Source organism: Neoarius graeffei, chromosome 12 (assembly GCF_027579695.1).
Source record: "Neoarius graeffei isolate fNeoGra1 chromosome 12, fNeoGra1.pri, whole genome shotgun sequence".
Taxonomy (NCBI): domain Eukaryota; kingdom Metazoa; phylum Chordata; class Actinopteri; order Siluriformes; family Ariidae; genus Neoarius; species Neoarius graeffei.
Window position 1 is genome coordinate 17,766,769 of NC_083580.1, and position 27,322 is coordinate 17,794,090.

The following is a 27,322-nucleotide window of genomic DNA, read 5'->3' on the forward strand; positions in this document are numbered from 1 at the left end:
CACCTCAGTCACATCAGGGTGCAGATCACCTACATGCAGTGCGGTTGTCGTGGAGTTTGGGATCATTTTACCTAAAGAGTAAAAAATCAAACTCTCAGTGGGTGAGAAAAGCAACAACACCAACTGAACTACTAACTGAACAATTAGTCGGCCTATCAACACACTAACTTACTGTTTTAAACAGACAAACCTTAGTCGAAGTACACTGAAACTACTTTTCTCTACAGAAACTAGAGGAATCGTAAACCGTAAGGACCTAAAGGTTCTTAAACTTATCAGTATGATCATGAAGGTAAAGAAAAAGGAATGAGAATAGACAGTCATGCCGTTAGTGTGTGTAGTATTAAAATTTACAAAAACCCAAATCACTAAGTTAGCCCATGTTTACATTAGACCGTATCAGCGGATCATCAGATTAACGTTTTTAAAATGATTAGTGTGCACACAGCAACACCAATACACGATTCGCGTGCACACAGCAACACCAATACACGATTCGCGTGCACACAGCAACACCAATACACGGATACGCTCGGCTCCGCAGGCATCCTGCGCTCCAAATCACTCCGCCCTGAACAGCGAGTGCCCTCTGGGGGGTGCGCACTCCGGCCCTGCGCAGCTCACAGAGCGCGCGAGTGAAGTGCACAAGCTGTGATTCGGGACTGAGCCGCTGTGTGTGTGATCCAGCGCATATCACTTACCACTTGCAAGTGGAAGGATGGCAAGCCTAAAGACAATCATAACTACACAGTGGGCAGTATTTGCATCAGTATTTGCAGTATTTTCATACTTTTATACTCTTTAATGAAAGGTGATACAAGGCGGAAGTCCGCGCCGTTTTTCAGCAGTCACGTCACATGACCAACGCCAGCAAATCAGGAAGGTGGATGTCACAGTGACGTTGTCCAATGACGACGCCAGCTAGAGCTCAGCACAGCGTATCTGCGTATCTCAATGTTTACACAGCACCGGATCAGACACGATCTGGATTGAATACCTGGACGCTGGCGGATTCCCGTTTCCCGGCGTTTCCAGGCGGTTTAATGTAAACGGACAGTGCATCCGCAAAGAAAACGAGACAGATACGGTCTAATGTAAACTTGGCCTTAGTACAAGGTGACTTACTATGAAGTACAAGACTAAATGGCTGATTAGTCGCCGCTGATCGCTGATAAAATGTTAAATGCTGTTAAATCACTGACAAATGGCTGTTAAATGTTGGTAAATCGCTGTAAAAGGCTGTGCCGCTTTTAAAGGCTGTGCTGCTGTGCTGCAGATTCTGGAGCAGAATTTGATGAAATCACAGAAGTCTGTTCTAAATTCCATCATATGACCCAGGCACAGCAGGTCACATGAACTGAATAAATTAAGCACAAACTCACAAAAATAAATGTCTTTCATAATGATTTAAAATATTAAAATAGAAAAAAAAACTACATTTAATCTGTCCACAAAACAGACCAAGGTGCCATTAGTCCCTTAAAAAAACCTCCAATACCCTTTAGTGACTTTACCTTCAGTGAATAGAAAGTGTTTCAACAGTGTGTGACCTGCATGTTAACTGGCCGCACACAGGGCCGTAACCAGGATTTTTCAAATACCGAGGTCAAACATTGCGATACATCTTATTTGCCAAAAAAAAATGTCCTAATATGGTGACTTTTCATACATTTTGGAAACGAGTCAAAATCACAAGCCCAACAAGATGAACATGTAGGTGAACATGTTTATTTTAACAATTTCAAAACTGCACGATCACAAAAGTATTTTGTGTGTGTGTGTGCGTGAGTGAGTGAGTGTGGGTGAGTGAGAGTTTGAGTGAGTGATGGAGTGTGAGTGAGTGAGTGAGAGAGTGTGAGTGAGTGAGTTAGTGTGAGTGAGTGAGAATGAGTGAGTGAGTGAGAGTGAGTGACAACGCAATCTAGCCGAGCCTGAATGGACTTCAATTGCTTTTTAAAAAATATATGCCCTTTTCAATAGCAAAATACTAGACGGTTATTGGACAAAACCGACTAAAACGCTACATTCAGAGAGCTTCACTGGAGATGGGAGTTAAGAGGGGCGGGACAAGACTTCCCGAGAGGAGGCTCATCTCCAGCTGGTGATTGGAGGAGGAGCTGTGAACGCGGCTGGGCTGGTCATGATTGACAGAAAGCAGTCAGAGGTGCTACATCATGTTGTAAATAAAATGTGAACATAAGTTTGCTACCCGTTTTCATTTCCGTTCGAAAATACAACCAATGATCAAAACAATAGTGTCTTGGGTTCACGTTAGCCTATAGTCTGGTAAGTTAGCAAAATAGCTCAAGTCTCGTCAGCACCCAATAACTTCATAAACAACAGGTCACGACTGTCCAGCCTTTTCTGATCTGAAACGCACCAAATCAAATCGAGACGAGAGAGAATAAAAGAGTTTGTGCCGCCTGGAAAACGAAAATCCTATCTAGCTAAGTGGCTTCGACTGTTGTTGCTTGAAATGCTAATTAAAATTGCACTGTTAATGATCATAAGCATTCCGGCACATAACTGTCAGTGACTGCAGGGGCGGTTTTAGGAAATCTGAGGCTCTGGGCAAAGGACAATTTGGAGGCCCCCCTCAACCCCAACCCATACATCTGTAATAATAATGAGATGATGAATCATACGTACTGACGAACAATATTTATTGTGAACACATGGAAATGATTGAAAAAAAACCCCCAATAAAGATCACTGAATATCTGAATATAAGCTGTGTGTGTGTCAGTAAAGGAGAGAGAGAGAGAGAGAGTGTGTGTGTGTGTGTGTGTCTGCCTGTCTGTCTATGTGCGCTGCTGTCGGTGTGCCCATCTATCAGTCTCATGGGTGGTGGAAGAACTTGTGTGGAAGAAGGTTGTTAATTTCGGTAGCTTTTCAACAAACTGTTCGCTATCCTTTTTCCTCTTCCTTTTCTCACTGCCACTTAGAAATCGTTTCATTCTGATTTTACTTTAACAAAAAATTTGACGAGGGCTCTGCAGCTAGAGCTAGACGGTGCTGGTGCATGTCTTCAGCCCGCTCGCGTCGTTGCCTAGGTTACTTCAGACACTACGACTCTGAGAAAGAGCGAAGCCGGATAGCTGTGCGGGACATCACGTCACATACTGGTGGCTTTGCTTGTGAATCTAGCTGTAGGATTACACGTGAATCATGCTTTATTGCTTTTATTATTTTCGTAGCAATGTGGTTCATGTCGAGTGGAAAATATGTATAATCACAATGAATTATTACATAGTAAATGATGATGTATAGCATGCAGGAAAACAGGAATACCGTAACGCGACGACGAGGCCCCTGATTGGACGAGGCTCAGGGCAATTGCCCGACTTTGCCCAATGGAAAGACCGCCTATGAGTGACTGGCAAAATTAACTCACCTTCTTCCCTCTTTCTTTTTCTCTCACTTGTTGACTTTCCAAAGCTGAGTTTGGTTTGTTTTAGTGTAGTAGACTTCTTCATCTTATGTTAATTTTCAGATTCCACGACTAATTGACAAACTGACTGGCTGCGGAGTCGGACCTTGATGAGAACACTTCTCAGCTCTTGTATATCCCGCGGTGCTTAGCTGACTATCGCGAGGCTGCCTGATATGAAATGTTTCCAATGTCGGATATTTCAGCTTCGTTTAAAAATGATTATGTGGACTTTATTTTTAGACAAACAAATGAGAACAGGGGGATGCAAGCTGAATTTAGAATTTTCCACCGATCAAAGTCAGAACGATTTTCATCATATATTAATTTCACATTTCTGAGTGAAAAAAAAAATACCGTGGGAAAAAAATGCCGAGGACATGACCTCGGTGTCCTCAGTGGTAGTTACGGCCCTGTAGACAATCATGCGATTATAGTGTGTGTCGTGTTAGTAGAGTATTAAAACTTAAAAAAAAATACAAATCACTCAGTTAGTACAAGGTGACTTACTACGAAGGAGAAGATTAAACCGCTGATAGCCGCTGATGAATTGCTGATAAGTTGCTGATCGCTGGAAACTCGCTGTTACTCGCTGTGAAGGTTTGTGTCGCTCTGAAGCTCTGTGTGGATGTGTGGCTCTTATATAGCTGCAGATTTTGAAACATAACTAATTAAACTGTTTTCATTTAAACTAATTAAACTGTCTTCTTTTAAACTAATTGAACTAATTAAATTGTCTGAATCATGTGACCTGGGTTTTCCCCTAAACTTTTGGGGAAAACCCAGGTCATGTGACCAGGTGACATCAGCTCCCAGAGAGAGAGAGAGCATCCTGATCGCTCTGTGTTGCTCAGTAGCCCATTCATTCAGTGCGTTTACATGCACATCCAAATCGAGCTACTGTCGGTAATCGAGCAAAGGGTCCCAGCAGGGGTGCCAGAGATATCCAATCCTACATGCCCAAGTGAAATCGGGCTATTGTGCAAGGTGCAGGGTCCGGTTGTCGTCATGAAGAAGAGCGACGACAACCGGAAGTGTACCAACACGACGGGGCGTGTAGCGCCACGTGTGGCTCGGGTGCACAATGCACCTTGCACAATAGCCCGATTTCACTTGGGCATGTAGGATTGGATATCTCTGGCACCCCTGCTGGGACCCTTTGCTCGATTACCGACAGTAGCTCGATTTGGATGTGCATGTAAACGCACTGAATGAATGGGCTACTGAGCAACACAGAGCGATCAGGATGCTCTCTCTCTCTCTGGGAGCTGATGTCACCTGGTCACATGACCTGGGTTTTCCCCAAAAGTTTAGGGGAAAACCCAGGTCACATGATTCAGACAATTTCATTAGTTCAATTAGTTTAAAAGTAGACAGTTTAATTAGTTTAAATGAAAACAGTTTAATTAGTTATGTTTCAAAATCTGCAGCTATATAAGAGCCACACATCCACACAGAGCTTCAGAGCGACACAAACCTTCACAGCGAGTAACAGCGAGTTTCCAGCGATCAGCAACTTATCAGCAATTCATCAGCGGCTATCAGCGGTTTAATCTTCTCCTTCGTAGTAAGTCACCTTGTACTAACTGAGTGATTTGTATTTTTTTTTTTAGTTTTAATAATCTACTAACACGACACACACTATAATCGCATGATTGTCTACAGGGCCGTAACTACCATTGAGGACACCGAGGTCATGTCCTCGGCATTTTTTTCCCACGGTATTTTTTTTTTTCACTCAGAAATGTGAAATTAATATATGATGAAAATCGTTCTGACTTTGATCGGTGGAAAATTCTAAATTCAGCTTGCATCCCCCTGTTCTCATTTGTTTGTCTAAAAATAAAGTCCACATAATCATTTTTAAACGAAGCTGAAATATCCGACATTGGAAACATTTCATATTAGGCAGCCTCGCGATAGTCAGCTAAGCACCGCGGGATATACAAGAGCTGAGAAGTGTTCTCATCAAGGTCCGACTCCGCAGCCAGTCAGTTTGTCAATTAGTCGTGGAATCTGAAAATTAACATAAGATGAAGAAGGCTACTACACTAAAACAAACCAAACTCAGCTTTGGAAAGTCAACAAGTGAGAGAAAAAGAAAGAGGGAAGAAGGTGAGTTAATTTTGCTAGTCACTCATAGGCGGTCTTTCCATTGGGCAAAGTCGGGCAATTGCCCTGAGCCTCGTCCAATCAGGGGCCTCGTCGTCGTGTTACGGTATTCCTGTTTTCCTGCATGCTATACATCATCATTTACTATGTAATAATTCATTGTGATTATACATATTTTCCACTCGACATGAACCACATTGCTACGAAAATAATAAAAGCAATAAAGCATGATTCACGTGTAATCCTACAGCTAGATTCACAAGCAAAGCCACCAGTATGTGACGTGATGTCCCGCACAGCTATCCGGCTTCGCTTTTTCTCAGAGCCGTAGTGTCTGAAGTAACCTAGGCAACGACGCGAGCGGGCTGAATACATGCACCAGCACCGTCTAGCTCTAGCTGCAGAGCCCTCGTCAAATTTTTGTTAAAGTAAAATCAGAATGAAACGATTTCTAAGTGGCAGTGAGAAAAGGAAGAGGAAAAAGGATAGCGAACAGTTTGTTGAAAAGCTACCGAAATTAACAACCTTCTTCCACACAAGTTCTTCCACCACCCATGAGACTGATAGATGGGCACACCGACAGCAGCGCACATAGACAGACAGGCAGACACACACACACACACACTCTCTCTCTCTCTCTCTCTCTCTCCCCTTTACTGACACACACACAGCTTATATTCAGATATTCAGTGATCTTTATTGGGGTTTTTTTTTCAATCATTTCCATGTGTTCACAATAAATATTGTTCGTCAGTACGTATGATTCATCATCTCATTATTATTACAGATGTATGGGTTGGGGTTGAGGGGGGCCTCCAAATTGTCCTTTGCCCAGAGCCTCAGATTTCCTAAAACCGCCCCTGCAGTCACTGACAGTTATGTGCCGGAATGCTTATGATCATTAACAGTGCAATTTTAATTAGCATTTCAAGCAACAACAGTCGAAGCCACTTAGCTAGATAGGATTTTCGTTTTCCAGGCGGCACAAACTCTTTTATTCTCTCTCGTCTCGATTTGATTTGGTGCGTTTCAGATCAGAAAAGGCTGGACAGTCGTGACCTGTTGTTTATGAAGTTATTGGGTGCTGACGAGACTTGAGCTATTTTGCTAACTTACCAGACTATAGGCTAACGTGAACCCAAGACACTATTGTTTTGATCATTGGTTGTATTTTCGAACGGAAATGAAAACGGGTAGCAAACTTATGTTCACATTTTATTTACAACATGATGTAGCACCTCTGACTGCTTTCTGTCAATCATGACCAGCCCAGCCGCGTTCACAGCTCCTCCTCCAATCACCAGCTGGAGATGAGCCTCCTCTCGGGAAGTCTTGTCCCGCCCCTCTTAACTCCCATCTCCAGTGAAGCTCTCTGAATGTAGCGTTTTAGTCGGTTTTGTCCAATAACCGTCTAGTATTTTGCTATTGAAAAGGGCATATATTTTTTAAAAAGCAATTGAAGTCCATTCAGGCTCGGCTAGATTGCGTTGTCACTCACTCTCACTCACTCATTCTCACTCACTCACACTCACTCACTCACACTAACTCACTCACTCACACTCTCTCACTCACTCACACTCTCTCACTCACTCACTCACACTCTCTCACTCACTCACTCACACTCCATCACTCACTCAAACTCTCACTCACCCACACTCACTCACTCACGCACACACACACACACACAAAATACTTTTGTGATCGTGCAGTTTTGAAATTGTTAAAATAAACATGTTCACCTACATGTTCATCTTGTTGGGCTTGTGATTTTGACTCGTTTCCAAAATGTATGAAAAGTCACCATATTAGGACATTTTTTTTTTGGCAAATAAGATGTATCGCAATGTTTGACCTCGGTATTTGAAAAATCCTGGTTACGGCCCTGTGTGCGGCCAGTTAACATGCAGGTCACACACTGTTGAAACACTTTCTATTCACTGAAGGTAAAGTCACTAAAGGGTATTGGAGGTTTTTTTAAGGGACTAATGGCACCTTGGTCTGTTTTGTGGACAGATTAAATGTAGTTTTTTTTTCTATTTTAATATTTTAAATCATTATGAAAGACATTTATTTTTGTGAGTTTGTGCTTAATTTATTCAGTTCATGTGACCTGCTGTGCCTGGGTCATATGATGGAATTTAGAACAGACTTCTGTGATTTCATCAAATTCTGCTCCAGAATCTGCAGCACAGCAGCACAGCCTTTAAAAGCGGCACAGCCTTTTACAGCGATTTACCAACATTTAACAGCCATTTGTCAGTGATTTAACAGCATTTAACATTTTATCAGCGATCAGCGGCGACTAATCAGCCATTTAGTCTTGTACTTCATAGTAAGTCACCTTGTACTAAGGCCAAGTTTACATTAGACCGTATCTGTCTCGTTTTCTTTGCGGATGCACTGTCCGTTTACATTAAACCGCCTGGAAACGCCGGGAAACGGGAATCCGCCAGCGTCCAGGTATTCAATCCAGATCGTGTCTGATCCGGTGCTGTGTAAACATTGAGATACGCAGATACGCTGTGCTGAGCTCTAGCTGGCGTCGTCATTGGACAACGTCACTGTGACATCCACCTTCCTGATTTGCTGGCGTTGGTCATGTGACGTGACTGCTGAAAAACGGCGCGGACTTCCGCCTTGTATCACCTTTCATTAAAGAGTATAAAAGTATGAAAATACTGCAAATACTGATGCAAATACTGCCCACTGTGTAGTTATGATTGTCTTTAGGCTTGCCATCCTTCCACTTGCAAGTGGTAAGTGATATGCGCTGGGATCACACACACAGCGGCTCAGTCCCGAATCACAGCTTGTGCACTTCACTCGCGCGCTCTGTGAGCTGCGCAGGGCCGGAGTGCGCACCCCCCAGAGGGCACTCGCTGTTCAGGGCGGAGTGATTTGGAGCGCAGGATGCCTGCGGAGCCGAGCGTATCCGTGTATTGGTGTTGCTGTGTGCACGCGAATCGTGTATTGGTGTTGCTGTGTGCACGCGAATCGTGTATTGGTGTTGCTGTGTGCACGCGAATCGTGTATTGGTGTTGCTGTGTGCACACTAATCATTTTAAAAACGTTAATCTGATGATCCGCTGATACGGTCTAATGTAAACATGGGCTAACTTAGTGATTTGGGTTTTTGTAAATTTTAATACTACACACACTAACGGCATGACTGTCTATTCTCATTCCTTTTTCTTTACCTTCATGATCATACTGATAAGTTTAAGAACCTTTAGGTCCTTACGGTTTACGATTCCTCTAGTTTCTGTAGAGAAAAGTAGTTTCAGTGTACTTCGACTAAGGTTTGTCTGTTTAAAACAGTAAGTTAGTGTGTTGATAGGCCGACTAATTGTTCAGTTAGTAGTTCAGTTGGTGTTGTTGCTTTTCTCACCCACTGAGAGTTTGATTTTTTACTCTTTAGGTAAAATGATCCCAAACTCCACGACAACCGCACTGCATGTAGGTGATCTGCACCCTGATGTGACTGAGGTGATGCTGGAGGAGATGTTGAGTGCTGCAGGACCCGTTCACTCCATCCATCTCTGCAGGGACAGGAAGACTGGCTCCTCATGCGGCTACGCTTACGTCAATTTTCTGTATCGAGCCGATGGTAATGGAGTACAAACCATAAAGAAGACAGGAGAACGCTGTTCACTACACTGTTTCTGCATTTTAATACCAGTTTATAGCCTGCTTAAGGATACATGTCTCATTTGTTTTATTTTGCTGCTTTGTTTCATGGATAAGGTCAAATATGTGCCTTTACAAGACACAAAATGATATAAAAATCTTTTTTATAACAGGTTTTTTTTTTGGCGTCGAATAAATAGTAAAAATTTTCATAGCCTTCCTGACCTATCTTTTCCAAGGGTGCCAATACTTTTGAATCGGACTATATATACATAGTATAATAGACAACTATGATGCTTCTTTCTTTCTTTGGTTGAAATGATTGAGCTGTAACTTATTTTCGTCCCCTCAGCCGAGCGAGCGCTGGAAAGCTTTGACTCTGAGCTCCTGATGGGGCGGCCCATACAGATGACGTGGTCTCAGAGGGAGCCACCCGCAAAGAACACCGGCATTGGAAACCTCATCATCAGGAACTTGGATAAGTCCATTGACAGCATGTCCCTGTTTGACCTTTTGTCCATTTTCGGGACGGTCCTGTCGTGCAAGGTTCGGGCTTTGAACTGTTCAGATCTGAATAGAATCTGTGTAGCAGGATTAGAATGATTTTAACACGTTTTAAAGTCCTGTATTAGCTCAGTTTGATGTAAATTCTGTGTGTTGACATGATGTGTCTCTCCTGAAGGTTGTAGGTGATGAGAAGGGCTCAAAAGGGTACGCCTACGTCCACTACCAGTCTGCTGACGCAGCGGATTTGGCGATAGAGAAGCTGGATGGAAAACTGCTGAACGACCGTCAAGTGTAAGCTGCGTATTAATGAGTAGATTTTTACCAGCCTGGGTTCAAATGTCAGGGCTCTTTTTCCATTTGTTTTTGTTTTTTTTGTGCTTGATGTTTAGTAAAATCCTTAAGTTGTTGATACAGAGGTTGTGTTTGGTCTTCTGAAGGTATTTCAGTCAACAGGAAGTTGTAATTTTGTTGGCGTAGACATAACATCAAACAGCAGGGTTTAGATCAAGAGCCCTGTCTCTGTTGTGTTACAGTTTCATTGAACACGTTAAGGTCAGCGAGCAGCACGAGGCTGAGGCAGACCCCTGGTCTCAACTGTTCACCAAAATTTACATCAAAAACCTGGGTGAAGATGTGAACAATAAGCAGCTGAACACCGTCTTCAGCAAGTTCGGTGAGGATCGCTAACAGAGAGTGTGACGACGTTGACACATTCACATAAACATAACGAGTTCTGCATTTGATCAGGAAATAAAGACTAGGAACGTATTCTAGAGTTCAGACTGAGACGTAAAATTGTCGGTGTGTTCAGGATCTGTGCTGAGTGTTCACGTAGTGAAAGGTGAGAGCGGGAAGTCCAGAGGCTTCGGCTTTGTGAGGTTTGCGAGGCACGAGGATGCAAAGAGGGTGAGTGTACGCTGCAGCCAAGTGTATTCCTGTATGTCCTTGTAGAAAGTTTCCTTACAGCAGGAGAACTTCTGGGTAATGGTGTGTATGTGTGCAGGCTGTGGCTGTGATGAACGGAAGGGTGCTGAACGGTAGACGGGTGCACGTGAGCCGAGCACGAACTAAAGAAGAGAGACAAGCTCAACTCAGGCAGAAGTCTGAGCAGGTAAAAACCCACACACACACACACACACACACACACACACACACGGGATGCTGACTCTGCCTTCTCGGCTCCAGGGTCTGAAGTACAAGGAGGTGATGAACGACGGGAATCCAGTGTACTTGAGCGTGACTCAGAGGAAGCAGGAACACCAGACTTCCCTTGCCCCTCAGCAGAGGGTGGCGAGCGTGGAGCCAAACGCTGCACTGAACATCCACCAACCTGTGCTGCCTCCCTGCTCCATCCCGAACACCATTCCTGAGGTACACATTAAAATGTTCTCCCAAATTACCACAAGAGGCTCCTGCTAGCTGGATAGCATCGCTAACTGCCACCTGTGATTCTGATGAAATAAAGTGTGTTAACGTGTGTGTGTGTGTGTGTGTGTGTGTGTGTGTGTGTGTGTGTGTAGACCGGTGGCACCAAAAAATCTCCAGCTGTAGCCAGAGTCCCACCTAAAGAAAGTGCCCAAGCTGTTCAAAGAGAGTCGTCTGTGGAAAGCGTGCCAGCTGTTGAGACAGCTCCAGCTGTAAACGGTACTCCAGTTGTGGTTCTGGTTCCAGTAAGAGATCTTCCAGCCACGACTGATGCAGCGCCTTCTACAGCTGTGGCACCTGTGGGAGAAGTTCAGCCGAACAAGGACACAACGGTAAGAACAAAACATGAGTAATGAATAATAATAATAATAATAATATTATTATTATTATTATTATTATTATTATTAATAATAATAATTTCCTGTGTGTCCAGGATGTGTCCACATACCCACCAGCTGGAAAACGGCTGACGATCTACATGCTCGAGTCGTCTCCGGTACATGAACAAGTCAAGATGGCATGTGAGTTTCACACTCATACACACCCAAACACACACATCCATCTGGCTCATACACACTCCTGCTCTGCAGCTCAGCTTTTAATCCACTGTGTTTTTCTTCCCCGTTATGGTTTGCGGTGTTTCCTTGTTGAGACTGAAAACTTCGACAAGCACCTGCTTTCAACTTGTCTTGCTGTTGTTACTCAGTAATAGAGCGTAGAAAGAGCCTGGAGCCTGAGCCCCGCCCATGTTCTCTAACCGGATGGCTGGGACCATTCACTCTAATTGTATTCTCTCTCTCTCTCTCTCTCTCTCTCTGTGCAGATGATTCCATGTTACCCCTTGTTCAGAAAATCCACCCAAACCTGGCTAATAAAATCACCTGGATGCTTGTGGAGAGCGAGAACAACTATGAAATCATGAATATGATTGGAGATCCTGAGCTCCTGCATGCCAGAGTGAGTGCACACACGATACACCAACTGGACCAATTGAGGTTTTTCACCCACGTGACCAAGTCACGTGATGCATCGTTAGGCTGCCATTTTGGACGTCACAGCTCGAATCAGTTTGAATGCGAGGAAGGCGACAAATGAAAAACATAAAAGAAAAAGGAGCGAGATGCAGAAAACACCTTCACTATCCAGCGACGTAGGGCATTTACAGGGCGAGCAGAGGGAGAGGTATTTGCAAAAATTGAGGTTAGCAGGCTTAGAGAACGACGTTTACCTGCTTCCACCAGGATTGTTCACTGACGTACGGAAGTACACGAAGCCCTCGTCTTTACCTGACTTCGGCCCACATGATCTGTATACCTATGTCATTAAAAACCCATCGCCATACACAGGTATTGATCTGAAAGCGTATAAAGCTACGTTCACACTGCAAGGCTTAATGCTCAATTCCGATTTTTTTGTGAAATCCGATTTTTTTGTGAGGTCGTTCACATTAACAAATATATGCGACTTGTATGTGATCCTCAGTATGAACGAAAAGCGACCTAAAAGTGTTCCGCATGCGCATTGCAGGATACGACGACGTCACACGCAGTGAGCATGGCCAGTGTTTACGGAAGTAAAACCGCCCGGTTGCGGTATGACCCATCCAATCTAGCTTGAATAGCTGCATCCCCCCAAATGGAAATCAGCTCCCTAACCTCTGCGTCCTTCCATTGAGAAGATTCAGAACCTTCACAGCCCGAAGCGTCCCTCGCATTGATGTCATGCGCAGGGGCGCAGATACGTTTTTTGAACTGGGGGGGACAAAGCTGCCAGCAAACCAACCCCAACCCCGATATGCCTGTCAGACTTGTTGTGGGTTACCATAGCAACCAAGCTCGAGCAGACCTGTGCAGTCTGCGCAGCTCAACCAACCGAATATCAGTCTTTGTTTTGTTTTATGTGAGTTGTTGCAACTATGTATACACTGCCGTGCACCTCAATAAACCAAATGGTTTTGATTTTTCCGTGAGGTTTGCCTTATGCAACACTGTAAAAAAAGAATAGTTGAGAATACTTGAAATTTCAAGGCAACAGGCTGCATTAAGAATTTTATGTTTTGCCAATGATGTGCCCATGATAATCCAAACTATGATAAAACTGTTATCTTTATTAAGAATTCTTAATTAAGTCAATTTTCAATTCCTCATTCTGCCAACATAGATTTCTCTTTTTGCTGAACAGTGGCATTCACAGTAGTACAAAAAGGCAATTGAGGTTATCAGACTTTTTTGGGGGGCTTTTTTCACCTTTATTTGGATAGGACAGTGTAGAGACAGGAAATGAGCGGGAGAGAGGGACGGGATCGGGAAATGACCTCGGGTCGGAATCGAACCCGGGTCCCCGGGTTTATGGTATGGTGCCTTATCCACCTGAGCCACGACGCCATACCCACGATGTGGGTTTTAAAAACTTTATTTCAATATTGAAGTTTTGTAATTGTGTAGAACAATGAAAAAAGGCATGTATAGTTTAATGATAAATTGTGGTGGCTCAGGTGGATAAGGCGCCATACCATAAATCCGGGGACCTGGGTTCGGTTCCGACCCGAGGTCATTTCCTGATCCCTCCCTGTCTCTATGCTGTCCTATCCAAATAGAGGTGAAAAAAGCCCCAAAAAAATCTAAAAAAAAAAAAATTGTGATAACCTCAATTGCCTTTTTGCACTACTGTGAATGCCACTGTTCAGCAAAAAGAGAAATCTATGTTGGCAGAATGAGGAATTGAAAATTGACTTAATTAAGAATTCTTAATAAAGATAACAGTTTTATCATAGTTTGGATTATCATGGGCACATCGTTGGCAAAACATAAAATTCTTAATGCAGCCTGTTGCCTTGAAATTTCAAGTATTCTCAACTATTTTTTTTTTTACAGTGAAAGAAAGACAGCATAGACGTTTTTTCCTCCCTATAAGTGGGGGGGACCGAGCGAGGTGAATTTAAATCTGGGTGGGACGAGTCCCACCCTCTATCTGCGCCCGTGATTATGCGCCACGTTGTTGTAACTTTTTTTTTTGTAACTTTTTTTGAGAGACCTGCCGCCTACTTCAGCGCAGAATAGTGATGTTTGTGGCTTGCTGATGACGTGTAAGTCGGATGAATGCGACCTGGCGGTTCAGACTGAAGTCGCATATGAAAAGAGCGGATAGGGATCGGAATTAGGACCACATATCCAAACGGCCTGGGTCGGATTTGAAAAAATCGGATCTGTGTCGTTCATATTGTCAATAAAAGATCGGATACAGGTCACATATGGGCGAAAAGATCGGATTTGAGTCACTTCAGCCTGCAGTGTGAACGTAGCCTAAGAGTTTGGATGCCTACAAATATTTTGTGTCAGGCTGGGTAACATGCCTACATCAGTGGGTCGTCCCTGGAGCCGGTGGTCGCCATCTTATTACAGCTAAGGTTTGTTCACATTTTCATTTACGTTCGGTCCTCAGGATAAACAAAATGTTATTAAATGTCATTGAAATAACTTCTTAGTCTGTTGAGACATGGCCCGTTATAAATTTGCTGTTACCAGGCAATGACCAAGAACTGTATTATTCGGGTCGGTGTCTGTGTTGTAGCAGTGTACTAGCAGCTAGCTGTTAGCACTAGCTAATGTCAACAACATAGTAGCTAGTATGTTACTGTAGCAATGTTTACGTTCAGTCATTTGGATGACTGTTAAAACCTTTCAGTCTCAAGTTTTTCCTTTACTGTATTTACTAGTTTACTGTAATTATGATCCGGCAGCTATTTACACCAGATCCAGTGTAAATAGCTGCCGGAGCGCGCTCCGGAACCTCGGCCGGAGCACTCCGGGAGCAAGCCGGAGCGCGCTGCTTAATTTGAGGGGGAGCAAGCCAGAGTGCGCTCCGGCAGCTATTTACACTGGATCCGGTGTAAATAGCTGCCGGATCATAATTACAGTAAACTAGTAAATACAGTAAAGGAAAAACTTGAGACTGAAAGGTTTTAACAGTCATCCAAATGACTGAACGTAAACATTGCTACAGTAACATACTAGCTACTATGTTGTTGACATTAGCTAGCTTGACCTTCAAAATGGCGGACACCGGGGCGTCACGTGACCCTGTGACGTCAGGTGAAATACCTCAATATACACACTCAAGCACTATACCAAGAGTTTCATATCTGACTCTTAAAAAAATTTAACCCCACCCACCAATCCCTCATTCCTCGTGCGTGTGCGTGTGTGTAGGTGAACAAAATGGACGCTGTCCTGAAGGCGAGGGAAGCTGGTCTCAAGCCGGTGAGGATCTTTAATAAAAACTGATATTCACTTATGAGATACACAACAATATTTTGTATTCGATTCGTATTTAAATGTATCGTCACATCACAGTTTACACAGAGATCAAAAACATTCAGAAGTCATTTCTGACTTCTGCACTTCTCTTCCAGGAAACCATCAAGATGCTGTTCAATGACAAGAACAAGAAAAGAAAGATGAATAAGAGGAAGAATTATTAAACACTCCACCCAATGTTGCAAATCTTATCAAGTGCTCAGAGATTTGTCTGTCATTTTAAATAAAATTCAAAAAGAAACTTCAACGTAAACTGTCAATTTGTTCACTCGAGTGTTCAAACCTTAAGTATTAACTGAGAAGAACAGTAATAACGGATTGTGGTTTATCTGCATGAACGAGGGAACTTTAACGGAGCCACAGAGTGAAAACCTCATTCTGTTCAGGAGATTAAGTTGTAAATGTCCGAGTTCGATAAAGAACAAAGGTCCAGCTGTTCCAGGGGTTTTAACATGAACTGCTCTACTTCAGACAGACACAACCTCACCGACACTGTTTGACTCATTGTTTGTGATTGATGAGGCTTCGGGAATATTCTTCAAATAATGCCTTGACAAATCTGAGAATAACTTCTCCAGTAGATCATGAGCACAAGAGTTTTCTCAGGAGCCTGAAACGGTCATAAAAACCAGATCATCAAGATCAATCTCAAGCACCACAACACTGTTCACTCTCTTATAGAACCAGACTCAGTTTTTGTGGAGACTTTGACTATCACATTGCTTCTTATTTTTGCAGCAAAACCCAGCAGCCTTCTTTTTTTTTTAATCTGAAAAGTGTCTCTTTATGTAATATGCTGCTTTCTTTCTTGACATACACAAAAAAATTTCAGTTACATTTAATTTTGTACCCGGACCTTCTTGCTGTGAGGCGACAGCGCTAACCACTACACCACCGTGCCGCCATATTTCTGTAATATCTAAAAAAAAAAACCAGGCCATTCTGTGGCTGGGAAGTTATTTAATTTGAGGGGATTAAAGCAAATAATGTGCATGAAATCACTCACTTCCCGCAGTCAAGCAGACAGAGGAAGTCCGTATGCGCACGCGCAGGTTTACCTTCTTCTTCTTTTGGGTTTCACATCAGCTGACATCCACAGTGTTGCATTACTGCCATCTACAGGTTTCTTTGACCGTGCACTGACAGTTTCATCATTCTGTCGCTAAACGAACAGCTGATCACACCGAGGTGCTCGCTGACCGCCGATATTTATTAGTTTGATCCTGCGTTTCCTTTCCTTCATGTATAACATCACGTTTTTTCTTCTCACTTTCCGTTACTGTAGTCGGTCTTTCACATTTCATTCGCACACTCATGTCCTCCATATCCCTCTCCTGTTTCTAATTTGTATCCCACAATCAGGGCCGTAACTACCATTGAGGACACCGAGGTCATGTCCTCGGCATTTTTTTCCCACGGTATTTTTTTTCACTCAGAAATGTGAAATTAATATATGATGAAAATCGTGACTTTGATCAGTGGAAAATTCTAAATTCAGCTTGCATCCCCCTGTTCTCATTTGTTTGTCTAAAAATAAAGTCCACATAATCATTTTTAAACGAAGCTGAAATATCCGACATTGGAAACATTTCATATTAGGCAGCCTCGCGATAGTCAGCTAAGCACCGCGGGATATACAAGAGCTGAGAAGTGTTCTCATCAAGGTCCGACTCCGCAGCCAGTCAGTTTGTCAATTAGTCGTGGAATCTGAAAATTGACATAAGATGAAGAAGGCTACTACACTAAAACAAACCAAACTCAGCTTTGGAAAGTCAGCAAGTGAGAGAAAAAGAAAGAGGGAAGAAGGTGAGTTAATTTTGCCAGTCACTCATAGGCGGTCTTTCCATTGGGCAAAGTCGGGCAATTGCCCTGAGCCTCGTCCAATCAGGGGCCTCGTCGTCGCGTTACGGTATTCCTGTTTTCCTGCATGCTATACATCATCATTTACTATGTAATAATTCATTGTGATTATACATATTTTCCACTCGACATGAACCACATTGCTACGAAAATAATAAAAGCAATAAAGCATGATTCACGTGTAATCCTACAGCTAGATTCACAAGCAAAGCCACCAGTATGTGACGTGATGTCCCGCACAGCTATCCGGCTTCGCTCTTTCTCAGAGCCGTAGTGTCTGAAGTAACCTAGGCAACGACGCGAGCGGGCTGAATACATGCACCAGCACCGTCTAGCTCTAGCTGCAGAGCCCTCGTCAAATTTTTTGTTAAAGTAAAATCAGAATGAAACGATTTCTAAGTGGCAGTGAGAAAAGGAAGAGGAAAAAGGATAGCGAACAGTTTGTTGAAAAGCTACCGAAATTAACAACCTTCTTCCACACAAGTTCTTCCACCACCCATGAGACTGATAGATGGGCACACCGACAGCAGCGCACATAGACAGACAGGCAGACACACATACACACACACACACACTCTCCTCTACTGACACACACACACAGCTTATATTCAGAGATCTTTATTTGGTTTTTTTTTCAGTCATTTCCATGTGTTCACAATAAATATTGTTCGTCAGTACGTATGATTCATCATCTCATTATTATTACAGATGTATGGGTTGGGGTTGAGGGGGGCCTCCAAATTGTCCTTTGCCCAGAGCCTCAGATTTCCTAAAACCGCCCCTGCAGTCACTGACAGTTATGTGCCGGAATGCTTATGATCATTAACAGTGCAATTTTAATTAGCATTTCAAGCAACAACAGTCGAAGCCACTTAGCTAGATAGGATTTTCGTTTTCCAGGCGGCACAAACTCTTTTATTCTCTCTCGTCTCGATTTGATTTGGTGCGTTTCAGATCAGAAAAGGCTGGACAGTCGTGACCTGTTGTTTATGAAGTTATTGGGTGCTGACGAGACTTGAGCTATTTTGCTAACTTACCAGACTATAGGCTAACGTGAACCCAAGATACTATTGTTTTGATCATTGGTTGTATTTTCGAACGGAAATGAAAACGGGTAGCAAACTACGTGGTGGATGTTCATTATGTCTAACTATTACAAATATTTTAAGTTCGTTTCTTAGACAAGTATATTTTTTAAGTTTGTTACCTTGTTAACAGTTTAGGCGAGAATCTCCCGCCTTCTTCAGAAACAGTCACCAGATGTCGAGTGGTGACGTGCCTTATCAGCTGATGTTGCTGCGTTGGATTTTAGAGCGTTGGATTTTAGAGGCAGTGGAGATACGCAAGCGGGCGCAGAGGACGATGAACCGGGACGAGGGAGCGTATGCACTGTCGCACACCTGGAGCGCCATCCTGGAGGAGCGACCTGACAGCAGGAGGCGTGGACTACCTGTCAAATTGGGCGGGACGTTCACGCCTCCTGCACGCAACATCAGCTGATAAGGCACGTCACCACTCGACATCTGGTGACTGTTTCTGAAGAAGGCGGGAGATTCTCGCCGAAACTGTTAACAAGGTAACAAACTTAAAAAATATACTTGTCTAAGAAACGAACTTAAAATATTTGGGTAGCAAACTTATGTTCACATTTTATTTACAACATGATGTACCACCTCTGACTGCTTTCTGTCAATCATGAGCAGCCCAGCCGCGTTCACAGCTCCTCCTCCAATCACCAGCTGGAGATGAGCCTCCTCTCGGGAAGTCTTGTCCCGCCCCTCTTAACTCCCATCTCCAGTGAGGCTCAGTCTCCGAATGTAGCGTTTTAGTCGGTTTTGTCCAATAACCGTCTAGTATTTTGCTATTGAAAAGGGCATATATTTTTTTAAAAAAGCAATTGAAGTCCATTCAGGCTCGGCTAGATTGCGTTGTCACTCACTCTCACTCACTCATTCTCACTCACTCACTCACTCACTCACTCACACTAACTCACTCACTCACACTCTCTCACTCACACTAAGTCACTCACTCACTCACACTCTCTCTCTCACTCACTCACACTCCATCACTCACTCACGCGCGCACACACACACACACACACACACACACACACAAAATTCTTTTGTGATCGTGCAGTTTTGAAATTGTTAAAATAAACATGTTCACCTCCATGTTCATCTTGTTCACTGTAAACCCGAATAAGTTGAGTTTACTTAAAAAAATTGAGGAAAGTGGTTGCCTTAAAAAAATAAGTAATTATTAATGATTGAATTGAGTACCTTAAACTTACAATCTTCTGGTAAGTTTAAGGTACTCAGTTCAATCATTAATAATTACTTATTTTTTTTAAGGCAACCACTTTCCTCAATTTTTTTAAGTAAACTCAACTTATTCGGGTTTACAGCAGGGCCGTCGACAGGGGGGGACAACCGGGTATTTTGTCCCGGGCCCAGGCATGAGGGGGGGCCCAGAACTGGTCCCTCATGAAGATGCCATTAATCATTCTGTTTCATTTCAAAATGTGTTGATTTGGGGGAGAAAAATGTGCTATATTTGCATTCAATGAATGATTTCTGGTTCTTTTGCCTTTATTGTCTTCGAAAATAGATTCAAGAACCCACCTACCACCCCTAATGCAGAAATGGTTTGGTCTTTGATTAAGGCGCCAAATAACACGGCACTATTCCATCATAACGCTTCGACAATAAGCGTGCGAGCCCGTTTGCCAACATGCACAAGTCAGGAGCAAAGAAAAGAAAAGAATAGAGAAAAAGAGATGAAGAAGCCAAGAGCCTCAGGGGCTCACTGCATCGATATTTTAGAAAAGATTTCGATGATGCAGCAGGTGGTGAAGGCAGTGGGGCAGCTGAGCCAGGTAAGACACAGATAACTTTTTTCCAGCCCCGTAATGTAACCTCAGCACGCGCGACGCGCCATTCATAATTATAAAGTAGGGGATAGCAGGGTACACTGAGTGAACACTGAAATGCACAGGGCATTGAATTATTTCATAAACATATCGGTTTAATAACACTGTGTTGCATATATCTCAATGAAGCAAAGAATAGCACATTGGCCCGCAATCATATCCAAATGTTTTAGGCACGCTTGCTGAGCTGCGCTGAGCTGGACTCCGGTTAGCTGAAAGCCCGTGGAACGCTGCCTCTTGTTAATTAAACCTTATTTTGTTGGAAATCATCCCGTGTAGATCAGGCCCGGCGCCAGGAACAGTTTACTTAGGGGGCAATTAGAAATCGCAAGGGGGCAAATATTTTTCATATAGTGTGTAGTAGTGATGGCGGTCTGACAACGTGTTTCAAACAATTAACTGCGCCAACCACAAAACCACCACGGCCCCGAAGGTTGCTTTAGTCCGGGAAAATCATGTGACATATTACCAGGGCAGTTGCGCTTTATCAGCCCCCGTGCCCACCTGTTAACCCTCCCCTCCGATTTTCTCACAGACACGCGGTACAACCGGAAAGATCTCATCTCATCTCATTATCTCTAGCCGCTTTATCCTTCTACAGGGTCGCAGGCAAGCTGGAGCCTATCCCAGCTGACTACGGGCGAAAGGCGGGGTACACCCTGGACAAGTCGCCAGGTCATCACAGGGCTGACACATAGACACAGACAACCATTCACACTCACATTCACACCTACGGTCAATTTAGAGTCACCAGTCAACCTAACCTGACCTGCATGTCTTTGGACTGTGGGGAAAACCGGAGCACCCGGAGGAAACCCACGCGGGGAGAACATGCAAACTCCACACAGAAAGGCCCTCGCCGGCCCCGGGGCTCGAACCCAGGACCTTCTTGCTGTGAGGCGACAGCGCTAACCACTACACCACCGTGCCGCCCAACCGGAAAGATGCCAAACATAAAACAACACACAAACCTACAGGCAAGTCCTTTACATTTAAAATACATACAAATAGCTCCGCGGCATGAAAACAAAACGTCAATGCAAGTCTAAGGTACTTGGCTCGGCGGCCAAAATCATAATTTAAAAAAAATCAACAGACGCGGCTGCACCAGTAATCCTGATTCGCACCGAGTCAACGCTAACCACTTAATCCGCGATCCCAGTTTAGGCGTGTAGGGGACTAAACACTCTGAAGTGATGAATTCCCCCCCGCTGCATGGGGGGTGACGTCAACGACACATATTCTTAGGCTATTTGCGCACAAAGCGGACCATGAACACATACACCAACATAAACGGAGATAAACTTAGCCTACAAAGAAAGAAAATGGATTCACAATATTGTGATTGAATTCGTTTAATTCGGTGGGGGAAAGACTACTCCCGCAAACTGACTGCATATTGCAGGATATTGCAGAGACAGTGCACTTGTAAGTGTACATGTAAAACCCCCGCCCGCACGGCCCCTCCCCCTGTCCTTATCACAGGTCTGTGTGTGCGCGGCTGTGTCAGCATTTCACACCCACACCCACAATAACTAGTCCCCAGTAGTTAGGATTGATACATATGTCTAAAACATGGTTAATATTAAATTCAGGCTTTTTGAAATAATCCTACCTTAATACAGTTGAATTCTACGATTGCAACGTAAGAATCATAACAACCAATCAGATTTGTTCTACCGTGCCAGTTTTAGTAGTGATTTATGTGAAATGTATTTTTGTGCAATGCAACCACTTAATATTTCGTATTTGAAAATGCAAATTATTAATACGTCTATAATACATTATATTTTCATACGAAAAAAATTAAGTGATCTGAGTCTCCGTTGAGGGGGCGGGGCTGTAGCCACGAGGGGGCGACGCCCCCTTTCGCCCCCCCATGGCGCCGGGCCTGGTGTAGATACGACGGCATGTGAAATTGCCAGCTAGATAGAGTTTAATGGAACGAATGGGCTATAAATGGGGTGTTTTGAGGTTAGTCTGTTGCAAAACATTAAACTTTCGCTTAGACTGGATACTCTTCAAACAATTCCCTTGCTCAAGTGAAAAATGATAGGCCTGTATGAAAAGCGCAATTAAACAACCTCTGTTTTATTGTTGTTGCTTACACGTTAAGATTTTGAAATCTTCTCGGTCCAGTTCTATATCCAGGGAACGTTGTAATCCTTTTGGTTTATCCGTAATAAACGTGTCAGCCCCCAGGTCAGATAGGCTAATGTTACGTGGTTGGGAGGGTGTCAATTTTTTTTTTGTAACATTCTAAATCGAGTACGGAAAGGACGTTTATGAAAAACAAGACAAAAAATACACTGAAAAACTCACTGTACACATAGTGGCACACACGGACTGGCCATCGGGAGTAGCGGGAGTTTTCCCGGTGGGCCGGTGGTTCAGTGTGGGCCGGCGGAGAAAAAAAAAAAACAAAAACAGTTGCGCGCTGGCCTTTAATATGATAAGCAATGTTAACAGTTTCTTTAAGAAACTGTTAACATTGCTTATTACAGTTGCGCGCTGGCCTTTAATATGATAAGCAATGTTAACAGTTTCTTAAAGAAACTGTTAACATTGCTTATCATATTAAAGGCCAGCGCGCAACTGTTTTTGTTTTTTCTCCGCCGGCCCACGCTGAACCACCGGCCCACCGGGAAAACTCCCGCTACCCCCAATGGCCAGTCCGTGTGTGACTAGTGATGATGCTTCTATGTTCAGATTTTGGGAAAGCCATAACTCCGTTCTCATTGAGGCCCAGTTCCATCCCGTAAACAATCATTTTGGTTTATCAACTACCTGCGCTCAAACATGTCACAGGAGAGGCTCAATGGGCTGGCTATGCTCTCTATAGAGCGCGAACTTGCAAAGAAGCTGGACTTCAATGACCTTATTGACGACTTTGCCACAGCAAAAGTCCGGCGCATTGCATTTCGCACCTGAATAGTTGCAGACTAAGGAAATGTTCAAACTGTAAATATGTTGAAATGTTGAAATAAAATGGTTGACTGTTATAACGGGCTTGGAATACCTGTTATTTAAGGGTTGGAGTGAATGGAGACTGTGAAAAGAGGGGTTGGGTGTGGGTGGTTGCTGTGTGGCGATGTGCGTGCGCGCGTATGTGTGTGTGGGGGGGCACTCAGATTATTTGGGGGGGCCCACTCAGATTATTTTGTCCCGGGCCCAGCCAAAGCTGTCAACAGCCCTGTTTACAGTGTTGGGCTTGTGATTTTGACTCGTTTCCAAAATGTATGAAAAGTCACCATATTAGGACATTTTTTTTGGCAAATAAGATGTATCGCAATGTTTGACCTCGGTATTTGAAAAATCCTGGTTACGGCCCTGGCAATGACAATGAAACGTTTCCCCTTGGAAAGTTGGCATGACACCGCTGAACGGTCTGCCACTGCACTGACAATATTTTCTCACCTTCCCTCCTTCTCTTTCCCTGCTCTTCTGTTGGCTGTCCAAACCTTAATTTAGTTTGTTGCAATGTTTTCATTTTGCACTCGGGTAAAGCTCTATAATGCTGTGTGACTATTAGCCTACGTTAGGTTAGGTAGGCATATGTGATAGAGCGTAGACTACACCCTGCCTGTTTTATCCAAAACCCAACTTCCCCGGCCGACACTAGTATAGGCTACGTCGCGTGACGCTGCGTTAGACACGGCAACGATAGAGATAGAGGCTGAGAGATTTCAGATGACATTAGACAAATGTGAATTTTATTGGGGGGAAATACAGATGACATGTGGATGTGGACGCTGCGTTTTACATTGATCACTGCTCGAATTCAGCATAGACCAATTTTAAATTTCTGAAAAAAATACCGAGGACATGACCTCGGTGTCCTCAATGGTAGTTACGGCCATGGTCATTGCCTATTACATTTTAGTTAGCATTTCGAGAAACATTCAAAACTACGTTGTCACAGGCAGCCCTGTGCAGGGCTGATTAAACAGACTTGTTCGAGTAACTCTCTCTCTTTCTCTCATAACTCTCTCTTTCTCTCTCACTCACTCACACAGACACACACACACACACAAATAATACACTCTCACACACTCTCTCTAATACATAGTCTTCACACAGAACTAATAGCCCTACATTCTAATGTAATTTAAGATAATGAAATGTAAATAATGCCAATACTTCAGGTAGCTGAGCGGTCCGTGTATCATCCGATCATTCAAGTATTCCATTCAATCTGGAAAACGAAAAAAAAAAAAACACTCGATATTTCGTTTTCCTGTTTTTCTGTATGACCAAAAAATGAGGGATTGGTGTTTTGTTTTCCTTTTTCTAACTCAAAACAGAACAAATAATAAACAGGGAAACCAAAACGAAATAATAACTCTAATTTACGATTATACGAGCAACTTAACTTTCATTTAAGATAAAACTAAATTCATTTGTATTCATGTCAGTCTCAAGAATTAGTTCTTATTCATACATTATAATTTTTTGCACTCATTCAGGCTCCTTTTACTGGAAGCAAAACTCTAGAATACTTGAATGATCGGATGATACACGGACTGCTCAGCTACCTGAAGTATTGGCATTATTTACATTTCATTATCTTAAATTACATTCGAATGTAGGGCTATTAGTTCTGTGTGAAGACTCGTTTAGAGAGAGTGTGTGAGAGTGTATTGTTTGTGTGTGTGTGTCTGTGTGAGTGAGTGAGAGAGAAAGAGAGAGTTATGAGAGAACAAACAAACAAGCCCGTTTAGTCAGCCCTGCACAGGGCTGTCTGTGACAACGTAGTTTTGAATGTTTCTCGAAATGCTAACTAAAATGTAATAGGCAATGACAATGAAACGTTTCCCTTGGAAAGCTGACATGACACCGCTGAACAGTCTGCCACCGCACTGACAATATTTTCTCACCTTCCCTCCTTCTGTTGGCTGTCTGTTGCAACGTTTTCATTTTGCGCTCAGGTAAAGCTCTATAATGCGATGTGACTATTAGCCTACGTTAGGTTAGGTAGGCATATGAGACACCATTTATCAGCCACCTCCAATGCAGTCCTTGGCAAGGGCGTAACCATGGTATAAATATTGGGGGGGTCCAAATTTGAGCCCTTCCCAAAATATTTTTAAGTGCATTTCGCCAATTTTCATATGGGCCTATTGATAAAGATGTGCTTATCTAGAACATTGTTTTGATGAATACAATTACCAATGAACATGTTAACATTTATATCTTGTTTTTTTATTGTGTATCAGGCAAAACACAAAACAACAGAATGTGCAACTGCAAAACATGTAACGCAATACAACATACAAAAAACATGTAAAACACTGCATGAAAATCTGTCACACCAGAGCTAGTCTCACACACACACACACACACACACACACACACACACACACACACACACACACACACACACACACACACTTCAAACAAATGCAGAAATGCCAAATTGCTACAAAAAATGGCTACCAAAGCAATAGAAAGGAGCATTACCCTGGTTAATAGGTCAAAACAACATAGAACTTTGTAGAAAATATATTGACTTTATCTAAATAAATGGCCCAAAAATATGGAGGCGTTCAAGAATAGAGGGCTACTGTGTGACGTCACCGTACCGCGAGATTTTGTTAGGGCGCCATATTGGAAGACCTCAAGTACATACATACATACTCACAATATAAAACAAACTACGAGCGAGAGTGAAGTGACACGATGGCTGATAAGTCTGGTTATGTGAGTACATTACCAGCTGCAGAAAGGGCACGGTATGTGGAGAAACTGGCTGTGATTGATGGGTTTGACCCATATGATAAGACTCGGGGCAAGGGAGAATGGAAACATAAGGAGGACCAGACACCAATTCTGCCATCTGTTTGCTACCCAGACATTGTAAACTATTTGTTGTTTACACCCAGTGCCTACACTGCTGATGAATTGAAAGCCTACAAAGGGCTACAGGCTTACAATTATGTTGTTAGTGGCTTGGTTCGTGATATTACAGCTGTTGTTAAGAATAACCTACACATAGTTATGGCCAAGGTAATCTTGTTGATATTTATCTTTTAATAATATATCTTTTCAGTTGAAAAATTAATACTTTTTGTTCCTATTAAGGTATCCATAATTTAGGTTAATTTATCCAAATTATACATATGTATTTATGATATATGCCTACACAACAACTATGCTTTATTTATATAATAGGAGGGAGAGCAAGCCCCAAACCATCCTAAATTATTATTATTATTATTATTATTATTATTATTAAATTGTAGAAGTCTGGGAGGCTTGTTCCTCATACAGATCAACTTGGGGCCAATTTAGCATGTTTTAAATCTGAATTTCTTGCGTTTGCTTACCTCAAAGTGTCCGCAGATCATGCACAGACTCATCCATTATATCCACAGTTTTTTGCCAAGTCTCACACAGGTTTCTTTCAAGTCTACTGTTGGGCCAATAAATCATAAATAAAACAGCTCAGATTTGTTTGTTTAAGTCGTTTGCCACTCCACTTTATTCTCGTGGGTTCACATACCACTGCCATTATTTCCCCCTAATCACGAGTTTGTTGGTCTTCCAATATGGTGCAGGGTCTGTTTACTTCCGGTTTCGGGTGACGTCAGTGAAATCCCTCTAATAGAGGGACTGACCAAAATGATAATTATGAGTGACCAAAATGATAATTATCTCATCTCATTATCTCTAGCCGCTTTATCCTTCTACAGGGTCGCAGGCAAGCTGGATCCTATCCCAGCTGACTACGGGCGAAAGGCGGGGTACACCCTGGACAAGTCGCCAGGTCATCACAGGGCTGACACATAGACACAGACAACCATTCACACTCACATTCACACCTACGCTCAATTTAGAGTCACCAGTTAACCTAACCTGCATGTCTTTGGACTGTGGGGGAAACCGGAGCACCCGGAGGAAACCCACGCGGACACGGGGAGAACATGCAAACTCCACACAGAAAGGCCCTCGCCGGCCACAGGGCTCGAACCCAGGACCTTCTTGCTGTGAGGCAACAGCGCTAACCACTACACCACCGTGCCGCCCCAAAATGATAATTATGAGTGACCAAAATGATAATTATGACTGACCAAAATGATAATTTTATTTAATTTATTTACATTTAATTAGAGGATA

The 27,322-nt window shown here is 43.1% G+C and overlaps 1 protein-coding gene across 1 annotated transcript; it reads left to right on the forward strand.

Moving 5' to 3' along the window:
• The first annotated feature begins 9,031 nt into the window (after window positions 1-9,031).
• LOC132895787 (polyadenylate-binding protein 4-like) lies at window positions 9,032-15,594 on the forward strand. Its single transcript, XM_060936619.1, has 12 exons — window positions 9,032-9,149; window positions 9,522-9,715; window positions 9,852-9,967; window positions 10,210-10,349; window positions 10,488-10,582; window positions 10,680-10,787; window positions 10,862-11,047; window positions 11,197-11,433; window positions 11,535-11,622; window positions 11,925-12,058; window positions 15,310-15,360; window positions 15,513-15,594. The coding sequence occupies exons 1-12, from the start codon at window positions 9,032-9,034 to the stop codon at window positions 15,579-15,581; spliced, it is 1,536 nt and encodes a 511-aa protein (XP_060792602.1). The 3' UTR covers window positions 15,582-15,594.
• Window positions 15,595-27,322: the final 11,728 nt, after the last annotated feature.